Source organism: Mesocricetus auratus, unplaced genomic scaffold (assembly GCF_017639785.1).
Source record: "Mesocricetus auratus isolate SY011 unplaced genomic scaffold, BCM_Maur_2.0 Super-Scaffold_100021, whole genome shotgun sequence".
NCBI lineage: Eukaryota > Metazoa > Chordata > Mammalia > Rodentia > Cricetidae > Mesocricetus > Mesocricetus auratus.
The window spans coordinates 32,758,770-32,772,006 of record NW_024429202.1 but is presented as its reverse complement, the minus strand read 5'-3'; the positions used below and the strand labels follow the sequence as shown (position 1 = coordinate 32,772,006).

Below are 13,237 nucleotides of genomic sequence, written 5' to 3'. Positions count from 1 at the left end.
CCAAACTTACCAAACAGCAGAGTGTGAACATGCAAATTAACAAAATCAGAAAAGAAAAGGGGGACATAACAACGGACTCTGAGGAAATTCAGAGAATCATCGGGTTATACTTTGAAAACCTGCACTCCACAAAATTAGAAAATTTGAAGGAAATGGACGAATTCCTGAATAGCTGTCACTTGCCAAAACTAAATCAAGAACAGATAAGCAATTTAAATAGACCTATAACCCCTATGGAAATAGAAGCAGTCATCAAAAGTCTCCCAACCAAAACAAGCCCAGATCCAGATGGCTTCAGTGCAGAATTCTACCAGAAATTCAAAGAATAGCTTATACCAATTCTTCTCAAAGTATTCCATGCAATAGAAGCAGAAGGGTCTTTGCCAAACTCTTTCTACGAGGCTTCAATAACCTTGATCCCCAAGCCACACAAAGACACAACTAAGAAAGAGAACTTCAGACCAATATCTCTCATGAACATTGATGCAAAAATACTCAATAAAATACTGGCAAATTGGATCCAAGAACACATCAAAACAATCATTCACCACGATCAAGTAGATTTCATCCCAGGGATGCAGGGATGGTTCAACATACGAAAATCCATCAATGTAATCCACAATATAAACAAGCTGAAAAACAAAAATCACATGATCACCTCACTAGATGCTGAAAAAGCCTTTGACAAAATCCAACACCCCTTCATGATAAAGATCTTGGAGAGATCTGGGATAACAGGAACATATCTAAACATAATAAAAGCTATATACAGCAAACCAACAGCCAACATCAAACTAAATGGACAGAAACTCAATGGAATTCCACTAAAATCAGGAACAAGATAAGGCTGTCTACTCTCTCCATACCTTATCAATATTGTACTTGACATTCTAGCCAGAGCCATATGACAACAAAAGGAGATCAAGAGGATATAAATTGGAAAGAAAGAGGTCAAACTTTTCACTATTTACATAAATGACCCAAAGAACTCTACCAGGGAACTCTTACAGCTGATTAACACCTTCAGCAAAGTGGCAGGCTACAAGATCAACTCAAGAAAATCAGTAGTCCTACTATATACAGATGATAAAAGGGCTGAGAAAGAAATCAGGGAAACATCACCCTTTACAATTGCCACAAACAACATAAAATACCTTGGGGTAATGCTAACAAAACAAGTGAAAGACCTGTATCACAAGTACTTCAAGTCTTTAAAGAAAGAAATTAAAGAAGCCCTCAGAAAATGGAAAGATCTCCCATGCTCTTGGATAGGTAGAATCAATGAGGTAAAAATGACAATCCTGCCAAAAGCAATCTACAGATTCAATGCAATCCCCATTAAAATTCTTCACAGACCTTGAAAGAACAATAGTCAATTTTGTATGGAAAAACAAAAGACCCAGGATAGCCAAAACAACCCTGTTCAACAAGGCAACGTCCGGAGGCATCACCATCCCTGACTTCAAGCTCTATTATAGAGCTATAGTCCTGAAAACAGCTTGGTATTGGCACAAAAATAGACAGGTAGACCAATGGAATCAACTTGAAAACCCTGATATTAACCCACACATGTATGAATATCTGATCTTTGACAAAGATGCTAAAAATATAAAATGGAAAAAAGAAAGCATCTTCAACAAATGGCGCTGGGGTAACAGGATGCTGGCATGTAGAAGAATCCAGCTCTATCCATGTCTATCACCATGCACAAAACTTAACTCCAACTGGATCAAAGACCTCAACATAAATCCAGCCACACTGATCCTCTTAGAAGAGAAAGTGGGTGGTACCCTTGAACGAACTGGTACAGAAGACAGCTTCCTAAACATAACACCAGTAGCACAGACAGTGAGATCAACAATTAATAAATGGGACCTCCTGAAACTGAGAAGCTTCTGTAGGGCAAAGGACACAGTCAGCAAGACAAAAAGGTAGCCCACAGAATGGGAAAATACATTCACTAACCCCACATCTGACAGAGGGCTGATCTCCAAAATTTACAATGAACTTAAGAAGCAAGTCTCCAAAACACCAAAGGATCCAATTAAAAAGTGGGCTACAGAACTAAATAGAGAATTTTCAATAGAGGAGTCTAAAATGGCTGAGAGGCACTTGAGAAAGTGCTCAACATCCTTAGCCATCTGGGAAATGCAAATCAAAACAACTCTGGGATGCCATCTCACTCCTGTCAGAATGGCTAAAATCAAAAACACCAAGGACAATTTATGCTGGAGAGGATGTGGTGAAAGGGGAACACTCCTCCACTGCTGGTGGGAGTGCCAACTTGTACAGCCACTTTGGAAATCAGTATGGAGATTCCTCAGAAAAATGGGAATAAACCTACCACAAGACCCAGCAACTCCACTCTTAGGCATATATCCAAAAGATGTCCATTCATACAACAAGAATGTCTGTTCCACTATGTTCATAGCAGCACTATTTGTAATAGCCAGAACTTGGAAGCAACCTAGATGCCCCTCAACAGAAAAGTACATAGAGAAAATGTGGTACATTTATACAATGGAGTACTATTCAGCAGAAAAAACAATGGAATCCTGAAATTTGCAGGCAAATGGATGACACTGGAAGAAGCCATCCTGAGTGAGGTAACCCAGTCACAAAAAGAGAAACATGGCATGTACTCTCTCATATATGGATTTCAAACATAGATCTGTGGAGTGTCAGCCTACAATCCCATGGCCAGTGAGTCTGGGAAACAGAACCTTCATTCAGTGGCTAATGGAAGCAGAGGCAGACTCCCACAGCTAAGCACTAAGCTGAACTCAAGAAATCCAGTGACAGAGAGGGAGGACTGATGACCAAAGGCATTAAGACTGGGTTAGTTTAACCCCCAGAAACAGCTGATCTGACAAGGGTTAGCTCTTGAATCCCATACTGATGCCTGAGAATCCAGCATCAGTATGGACTGATCAAGACCCCCTGAATGTGGGTGTCAGTGAGGAGACCTAGGTAATCTATTGAACCTTGGGTAGTAGATCAGTATTTATCCCGGGTATACAAATGGAATTTGGACTCCCATCCAACAATAAGAAATGCACTCTCACCCTGAACTCTTAGGGGAGGTTCTAGGCCCTGCCCTGGATGAAATGACAGACTATGGACACCCCCATGAAGGGCCTCACCCTCCCCGGGGAAATGGAGGGGTTGGTGGGAGGGCACGGGAGGATGGGAAGGAAACGGAGAGGGATCTGGAATTGACATGTGAAGCAACCTTGTTTCTAATTTAAATTTAAAAATAAAAAATATATAAAAAATAAAATTAAAAAAAGTGATACATGGGAAACATCTTATTCACTCATCAGAAAGGACAGCTTTAACTTACCCGGACGTGAAGCTCTTCATTGATGGATTCTTTTTTATTGGTCTTTCTGACATCCAGGTACCTGACCAGTGGGCCAATTGTGATTCCCTGAATCAAAAATAACAAAATAAAGAGTTTCCATGTGGTGAACATTGTTACTATAGAGTACAATTCTATCATCAAAATTATAAAATGACCAACTTGTGTTTGTTTCTACTTTCTATGGGGTTAAATGCATCAAACTTACTTTAATTCTTATTTCTTCTACCCACTCCAACAAAATGCATGTTATAATCTACTTTAATACAGTGTCTTAATGTCTTTAAATAAATCTTAATTGCCTCATTAAGACCTAACTCCAGCTAAAACAAAACACTGTGTTATGGAGTACCAGTTGCTGTCCAGTTGTTTCCAAGATAAACAGAATAACAATTGTTCACGCCTCATTGGGGAATATTTTGATCAATATGCTGTATTGACTCAAAGACAATGTTTTTCAGAAGTTAAAGCTTTGCCATGAGCATGGCCTCTAAGTAGTTTAGAATCCATTTAGACTCCAATTTTAGAGGATGAACCAGAATTCTAGACACTAGATACAACATCTTTATTTACATCTTAAGAATTTAATATATAAGAACATACGTATAAATATGAAAGAAATCTACCAACCTGAAAAAATACAGTAAAATATGTAACTACTAAAGTAGCAGTAACAAATAATTTCTTCCTAGGAAAAAGGGACAGAGGAAGCAAAAACGCAAGGGAAAAGCTTCCAGCGCCTCTCACACCACTGTAGAAGATAATGAACTGGTCCTTGATGGAGAAGGGAAAAGTCCGAAACTGGTTACTGACATAGAAGAGAGTAAATACGCCTGGAAAGGGGGAGATATGTATTAGAGCAGTGGGACATGGGCGGTGGAGATGTAGAGACTCAGCAAGGTAGCCTGATCCTATCACACCCAAGATCATTCGTCTCAAACAGACCCTCTCTCAACACTCCACGTTCCTGTGATGTATTTGGATCTTTGAGTTTGAGGTTTTCTCTAGTTTTCCCAGTTCACTTGTTGTTGTTATATGACAGACTTTGAAGATTGCCCCATGGAAGGTCTCACCCTCCCTGGGGAGCAGAAAGGGGATGGGATAGGGGGCTGGTGGGGGACAGGGAAGGAAGGGAGGGAGAGGGAACTGGGATTGACATATAAAACAAGCTTTTTTCTAATTTAAATAGGAAAAGAAAAAAAACAAAAACACAAAACATTTAAAGAAAGAATGTCTGTGGAATAAAAATCTCTTATTTCAGGGGGTACCCCCAAGCGGTCTGTATTTGAATATGAAGGGAGATTCCTCCATGACTATGGACTGTACATGATGGGCAAATCTCTTATGGCTGACTTGGTGCTTGAGGTTTACGGAAACAAGCAAGAAAGTTTGTAAGGGTTTGGGTAGGAATAGGCATGGGATACACTTACTGTCGGTGAGTGTAGTAATAAATGGAGGCTGGAGGGCAGAAAAGCTTGTGCAAGCATGGAAGTGTTTTCACCATACAGATTCTCCATGGCCATTTGTCCCACATGAAAGCCACTACTGACATGCTGGTTCTTAGCAAGAATGGTTCCTCTGTTCAAACTTTGAGTGAACCTTTCAAAAGTGTCATCTCTTGATATCCCTCACGTCTCATGGAAAGCCTTTTTTATATCAGGCATATTGGACTAAAAGGGAGAGCAGAATTTACAGGTTTTGTTGGTGCTTTATTCGAGCTTTTCTTCACCTGCAAGCCAGGTGATACTGGGCAAGGTTCCCATCATTCCATATCATCAGATACCAGAGACAACAACAGCACAGTCAACCCTCAGTTTCTACAGGACACAGTGCCCAGGACTCTCACAGATATCCATTTCCATGAATGCCCAAATCTTTCTCTATTGCATGAAGCATTTGGGTATAGACATATACATTCTGTTGGATACTTGGAGCTGTCTCTGGATTGCAAACAACATGGTTGCTATGCTGTATTGTTTAGGAAATGATAACAAGAAATAAAGTCTGCACATGTGCAATGCAGATGCATTTTTTCCTCAAAACTATTGATCTATAAAATCAAAGCTGCAGAATCCACAGATACAGAAAACCAAGTGTACTTACCTAAGTAGGTAGATGGAAAGTTAGATAAACACTATTCTCATAAATAACAGGAAACTGCCTCATATACATAAGCATTGACAGTCAATTAGCTATGATTAGAGATAATGAGTTGGAATGGAGAGTGAATTGGCAATGATCTGTATTCTCATGCAAGCTGTTGGAGTCACAGTGACCTGTTCCAGCCATCCACTCTCTCAACAGTTCTCTGTTACAGGATTGTGGTGAGGGTCTGGATAAACAGAACCCCTCCATCCAAATGGCTCATTTCCCTGTTTGCTTGGCTGAATCTTTCCTGTTTCACTTCTCTTGACATTAATGCTGCTTCCCTGTAGAACTGTAGAGTACCATAACAGGAAGGGATTGATAATTTTTTATCCAAACCTGTTATTTTTAGACTGAGGAACAACACTTTAAATAGATAAGTGTCTGTCCAGCTCCAAACAGTCAGAAATCACACCAAAATTTAATGTGAGATTTTAAGTTTATAGCACAACAGCCTTGAATTTTTCCATCAAAAATAAGCATATATGCAGCTACTCTTAGCCTTTTAATATATCTGTATTTTATATTCTTGTACTTTTAATTTTTTATTTTTGTTTTATGTGTATATGTTTTGGCTCTGTATATGTATGTACATGCAAAACATGTGTGTAGTGTCCATGGTACATTGTGTCCTCTGGAACTGGAGTTACAGTTGACTGTGAACTACCATGTGGGTCCTGGAACTCAAACCCAGATCCTCTGGAAGAGCAGACAGTGTTCTGAACTGTTGAGTCATTCCAGGCCCTCTTATCATTAATTTCTGCATCCCCAATGCTATCATAAACTAATTTTAATATACATTAAAATTGGCTGAAAACAATTGGCCAAATTATTTAAAATAAAACTTTGAAAAGAATCACACACAGACACAGACACACACACACACACACTCACACAAACACACACACATTTCAATGGGTGTGATGGTACACAACTTGCTTTAACTCCAGGACCCAGCACATATCAGTAGATTAATTTCAATGAGTTTGAAGCCAACCTGATCTATATAGTGAATTTCAGGTTAGCCCAGGATAACATAGTAAGACACTGTTGCAAATATATTATATATAATATATATTAGAGATGGGCTTCCTATACATACAACCTTATTTTGTTGGGGTAGCAAATATTTGTTTCTCTCTCAGTCTCTGTTCCTTTTATAAAACCATACGCATTCCTCCAATAAAAAGGCAACATATATATTGTAGCTCAGTGATAATTTTCTTTTCTAGCTCCTGAAATACAAATAACTGCCACTGGATCTTATTCCTTATAGTGGAAATTACTCTCCAGAGTATAATTAAGGGTGCACTCTCTCTCTCTCTCTCTCTCTCTCTCTCTCTCTCTCTCTCTCTCTCTCTCTCTCTCTCTCTCTCTCTCTCTCTCTCTCTCTCTCTGTGTGTGTGTGTGTGTACAGAGTCCAAAGGGGACCAAGATCATTGTATTTTTAAATATCTTCTCTGCCTTATTTTTGAGATCGTGGCCTTTTCTGAAACTGAAACTCACCGATTGGCTGAACTGGCTGACCACAAACAAGCCCTAGGGATCTTCCTGCCTCCCTCTCCCCAGCACTGGAATCACAGGCACAGGTAGCATTCCTGGTTTTTATGGGGGTCCTGGGAATCTGAACCCAGACCCTCATTATAGTGCATCAAGCACATTACTAACTGAACAGTTTCCCCAGTCCTCCAAAATGAACACTTTTAAAAATAGTAACTCACAAAAGAAAGAATGAAAGCCAGAAAAAATAATAATTCACTCCTTGATCCTTTGCTGGCTTTATACTCTTCACTCATTCATCCATTAGACCAGCTGTATTGTCTATGTGAATGTGTCCCGGCAGTGTTTGTCTTACATAGAATACTCTTTGTGAGATCTCACTTATCTTGTATCAGAAGTGTAAATGCTCACAGTTTATAATCTATATCTGAGTTAGCATGCAAGAGCCTACAAGCTGGCAAGGAAGTGGAGCAACAGATATATTTACAGAGTTATTTTTAAATGTGTAGATGTGAAAGTGCTCTCACCCATCAAAACACAAAATACTCCCTGTCCCATCCTCGCTTCTGAGGAGAACCTCTAGTCAGCTGATGGTGGCTCTGTGTTGTCTGAGGAGGACAAATAGAATGTTTCTAGTCAGTAAGGATGAGCTGTCTGCACTCCCCTGTGCAGGAAACTCATAGCATTGGCTCTCTCCTTCTGGTTCAACAGAGGGAAAACCTGGGGAGGAAGTGGGGGGCAGGAAAGTGTTGGAGCCCTGGTGTGTCTTACTGATGGCTCTCCAGATCTGGCAGAAGACCAGTGTGAAGCAGATAAAAGCCCAGTTCCACTCGTGGTTCTTCCCAATGGTGGACACGCCCATGAAGATGAAGATGAGGGTCTCGCTCACGCTGCTCAGCATCTTCATGAAGTACTTGATGGTTGTGTAGGACGTCTGGGACACGTTCTCTTCCACATACTTTTTCATTGTCACCGCACACGCTGTGATTCTACAAAAGAAGCAGAGACCCAGGGAGAAACAGTGTTTGTCACACCACAGAGATTACCTGCCAAAAAAAAAAAAGCAAGACTGTATACAGAGGAAGCCCATCTCTACCCAGAATCAGTGTTTCATCCTGTCTGTAGACCTGTCAATCTCTGTCTATAGATGACAGACTTGCTGCTTTCCTCTTCACTCAAGTACAAGATAAAGCCAGTGTGGTAAGAAAGTGGGTGTGGCACGGCCTTCATTCACACACACACACACACACACACACACACACACACACACACACGCACACGGGTGCGCACATGCGCACAGGCGCACAAATGCACACCAGCAGGCCATTCACTAAGGAAAATCAGAAGCAAAATGCATTTGGACCTCCATTCTCTCCCAGAAAACTTTTTCAACACCAGCTCTAGCTAGAGGATACTTGACTCTGCCCCAAACCCGAATAAATGTACTTCAGATGAACAGACAGAACACTCAGCATGTTCTTCTTTAATTAAATTTTTTTCTTGCCTCTGTCTTCCGAGTGCTGTCATTACATACATACTACCTTCAGCTCCCAAATGGTATTTCTTATAACAATGCTTGTCAAACACTTCGAGTTTTTCTTTTCTGGAGTCATTTACCTTTCATAGAGTAAAGAAAGTCCTTTTCTTGCCCTGGCAATTGTGGTCATTTTAAGGCAGAAAAATAATGGTACCTAAAGTCTATATTATTACATTTAATTGACATAGAGATTTCTATATAATACAATTAAATCTGTTTGCCTGTGTAGAGACCAGATCTATTAAGCCAAACTGAGAAGCTTCATTCTAGGAAAAACATTTCAAAGTTACAAGGATATGAGGTTGGACATCTAAAGAAATGTTTTAGTTAGGACAAGCAACTGAACATTAGCACTTAGCCCATGTACCTCTAGCTTTACTGTCCCCTGGGGAGTGTTGGTTGTGATGGGGTAGGAGGGAAATAACAACAGGCAGAGCCTAGAATGAAAGTTCCTCATGACATTATTAGTGGTGTTGCTATTATTATTATTATCATTATTTTTTTGAGACAGGGTCTCTTCTGGCTGTCCTGAAACTCACTATGTAGATCAGGCTGGCTTCAAACACATAGAGCTCCTGCCTTTGCCTACTGAGTGCTGGGATTAAAGGCGTGTACCACCACGCCTGGCTCTAAAATTAGTCTTTTGAGGAAGTAAAGAAACTGTTCAGATGGACTTTAAGCTTGAATTGTTCCCAGCTCTTCTTTTTCACACCAGCTTCCCTGAACATCTTAAATTGACATTCTGATTGCTAGGCGTCCTCAGGCAAATGTCGCGGGGAACATTTGTTTGGCAAAAGGCCAGAATCAGCTTGCAGCATCCTAAACCCTGCAGTGCCTCAAGGGACCAGCTTCAGGCTGGTCATCCAGCCTGAACACAGGTCATCCAGCTCCCAGGTCGTCTACTTATTCCCATGGGACCACATCCATAGATCGTACTCACGCCAGGATGCCGGAGAGATAAAGTGTCTCGGCTGCCAAGTAAGACAGATAGCTGAACATGAAAACGATGAGTGGCTCAATTGCAGAGATATTTTGAGTGAAACGTGTGATAAATGCAGAAATGAATCCAAAAATGATGCCGAAGAATACTCCCCCACACCCCACGATGACAAATCTGGCACATCCAGCCAAAATGTCCACGGGCTCTATGTCCTCAAATTTATGCATCTTAGTGAAGGCAATTAGGATGTTGTATAAGACCTGAGAAAATACAAATGAGAGAAACATGAAGTAGACATTTTAATACGTTACAAGTGGAGTCTCTCAACTTGGTGACCAGTTAAACAGAGTGCAAGAGTAAATGGCACAGATATTAACACAGCTACCCGAGTTTTAGATGCATTCCAACATGTTTAGACATAATCCAGATTCGCTGAAGAAAAGGACAGTATCTGGATTTCAATAATCTAGCGCATGACAAATATTTGAGGGGGTGGGAATGCTCATTATCTCAATTCAATTATTACATATTGTACACACATATTGAATTATTATTTCATCCCATGCACAGTAGCAACCCTTCCATCAAAGGAAAGTGCTAGTAAGAAACGGGCAATCTCTGTGTGCCCATCTCTTTGCTGTGATTCCGCTTTTGGGTAATGTATTGCCTGTCTGCTTTAAACATACATTTCCTCGTACGCTGCATTGCAAACCTGGTGATTCCTTCCTGCTCTTCCTTTAAAATGAGTACAAGGTTAAGCTTCCTCAGCAGAGTGCAGAAGGTACACTGCAGCGGAAAGGGTCTTCTTGAATTTTCTTTAGGTCCCTCTGGGAGGAATCAGACGTGTGGAAATGAGGACTTCCGGTGAATCCTGTCTGAGTCGCGTGCCCAGAAAACATCCTCTGTAGCCTTGCAGCTTCAGCCTACTGAGAGGCTTTCTGCAAAAGGCCCAGCCTGGGACACATGCCTGGGTTTAACGCAAGCAACACATTCTCTGCTAGCCTAACTCAACCTTCTTCCCTGGGACCAGTCTTCTCTCTGAAGACCTTCCGCTACTCTGGAGCCCAGAATTTCACAGCACCAAGGTTTCATCAAGTCTGGTCATGCTTGTCATTCAGAAAATGACCTTGATGGTGTCCAGCTCCTCTTGGCCAAGTTAGGGTTATCTGAAAGAAGGAAACCTCATTTGAGAAAAGGTCTCCATAAGATCCATCTACAGGGTATTTTCTTAATTAGTGACCAATGCGGGAGGACCCATGGTGAGTGGTGCCATCACTGGGCAGATGATCCTGGATTCTATAAGAAAGTGGGCTGAGCAAGTCATAAGAAGCCAGCCAGTAAACAACAGCCCTCCATGGTCTCTGCATCAGCTCCATCCTCTTGGTTCCTGCCCTGTTTGAGTTCCTGTCCCGACTTCCTTCAGCGATGAACAGCCATATGTAAGTATAAGCCAAACAAACCCTTTCCTCCCCAATTTGCTCTTTTGGCCATTGTGTTTCACCATAGCAATAGGAATCCTAACTAAGAAAGCATGCATGCACTTAACTTTCCTGCCCGAATTTGTGAAACAGCAAAGATTTTACAGGATGGTCCTTAACTTTAGACTGTGAGCTGGCAGAGCAGGCAGTTCCTCGGAGCAGCTCCAGTGTCTGTCAGCAGACTTCATTCGATATGCCTCACTGACAACAGACTGCTGAGGGGAGAGTAAAGACCACGGAGAAAGCCCAGGACGCATTCAAGTGTGTGCATTAGTCATTTGTTTTTAATCTTATAAGCAGTATATGTGGCAAGTTTGGCCACATATAGAAGTATGAAGAGATTATAGCTAGGTTTTCCTCCTTTCCCCCAAAGAGAAAATTTAATTCATCAGGATAAGAAAAGGCTGGAGATAACGGAGAATGAGAAAATATGGCACAGATTTGCTGGAGGCGGTGTGCACCTACAGGCACATACACAGACTGGATGTAGTGAATTTCTGAAATAAGGTAATTACTTTAAAATGGGAGGTTTGCTTAAGAACTTGTGAGTCAGATTAGCATGTGCACACACACAGAACATAAATGCACACACAATTACTTATGTTGAGAAAGGAGAGTGAGGTAGATGATATCCTTGCGTGTTCACAATGCCTCCCACAGAGACCACTGAAAACATTATAAATTTGTCTTTCTTGATCAAGTTTGTCCTGTCTGTGTGATGCAGAGTATCAGTTTCATGTATCTGTGGCATTCAGAACTCTGCCTTCATAGAGGGAAACTCACCAACCCCTAAACTTAATTTTGATAAGTTGCTCCCCCTGGGGACTGAGATGGCATGGACATTAAGAGGCGCCTTTCCAGGAAGACAGATAATATTCTGATTGGTGTCCTCAGTCTGAGGGCTCCCCAAGGGCTGTGTAAACTCTGAAAAAGTCAGCCAGAAAGTTCCTGCCAGTTTTCCTTCTTCCTCTCTGTTCATTCAGGTCAGTCTGCATCTGCCTTTAAGGGATGTCTCTGCTCCCTGGCCGCCCTACATGGGAGCCTCCCTAATTACACACTATACATCTGATATACCTTCTGGGTGTTTGATCTGTGAGTGAGATAAAGGATATCTATGAAAGGATTTATGCACCAGTCATATTTTACAAAACTAATCTATAGAGTTCAAGCAAACTTTTTAAAAGCATGCTATGAGAACAGCTTTGATGAGCATTTGAAGTTTGTGATTCATGGTTTGTGAGTAATTCCAAAATAAATTGTGCCTGTGTCCTGACTCAGTAAATTCACTTAGCCTCATACACTTCCTAGCTGACCATGGTCCAAGCCACATGTGGGTCTTTGGAACTTTGGAGTTGCCTCTTTGGCAGGATTCACAAAAGAGTGAAGCAGGGTCAGAAAATGGTCCCACAAACCCACAAAAAAGTTGGTTTGAATGAGGTGAAATGGGCATTCATTTGACTCTCAAATCCAGAGGAAATCCATGGATCATTTGACTCTCAAATCCAGAGTAAATCCATGGATTATAACTGCAGCTGGAAGATTTGTATATTGTTGCCACAAAGGCACACTCTTTTTACATAGGTATCCAGATTACGAGTGGCTACACAGCCATAGGGACCTATTTTGACCCTGGATTCCAGTGGTGGCAGATGTAAAAGGGTATCTTGGCACTTTCAGAAGCTAAGGGGTCCACTCAACTAATAGACATTGACACACAATTCATACTACTCTGTGAAAAACCTTTACCTTTCAAAATAGCAGTCTCTGGTTGTCATTATAATGACTAAGGATTTTCTTTGAATTAATTTCAAATGTATATGTCTTTCATGTGTGAACAAAGAAACTGAATCTCATGAAGATCCCTGACACATGAAGAATAAGACTCATTCGTCCCTCTTGACTCATTATCTCAGGAAAGGGTCTTGTTACCTTTGACAGATGCCCCCAGCCACCCATGACTATTTTGAAGCCACTGTGAACATGTGCAAAGCCTATTCACTCCAGAAAACCCTCACATGGTAGCTAAGTACATCTGTTAACCCACTGAGATGCAGGAGTGTCAACTCCAAATGCAAATACTTCTTCACATCTTTGTTGAGGACTACTTTCCATTTGATACACTACTGAAATTTGTGGATTCTGGCCAAGTTACACACCCATTAAGAAAAAAAACACTTTAGTGAATATACAGAGTCCATAAACTGAAAGCATGGGCTTGAATGAATCTTCCTTGTTAGTGCTATAGCTGTGTGATCTCACGACCATGTAAGTGTGCC

At 41.1% G+C, this 13,237-nt stretch overlaps 1 protein-coding gene across 2 annotated transcripts in view; it reads right to left on the bottom strand.

Moving 5' to 3' along the window:
- Slc9a4 (solute carrier family 9 member A4) overlaps positions 1–13,237 on the bottom strand; it is a 62,425-nt gene that overhangs the window by 32,786 nt on the left and 16,402 nt on the right. For both annotated transcript variants that reach the window (XR_001196817.3, XM_013117370.3), the window contains exons 3-6: positions 9,484–9,743; positions 7,778–7,995; positions 3,992–4,194; positions 3,344–3,430 (exon numbers count right to left, since the gene is read on the bottom strand). Coding sequence is in view for 1 of the 2 variants with exons in the window: in XM_013117370.3 (XP_012972824.1) it covers positions 3,344–3,430; positions 3,992–4,194; positions 7,778–7,995; positions 9,484–9,743 (768 nt within the window). In the remaining variant the exon portion in view is untranslated. The remainder of the gene's footprint in view (positions 1–3,343; positions 3,431–3,991; positions 4,195–7,777; positions 7,996–9,483; positions 9,744–13,237) is intronic.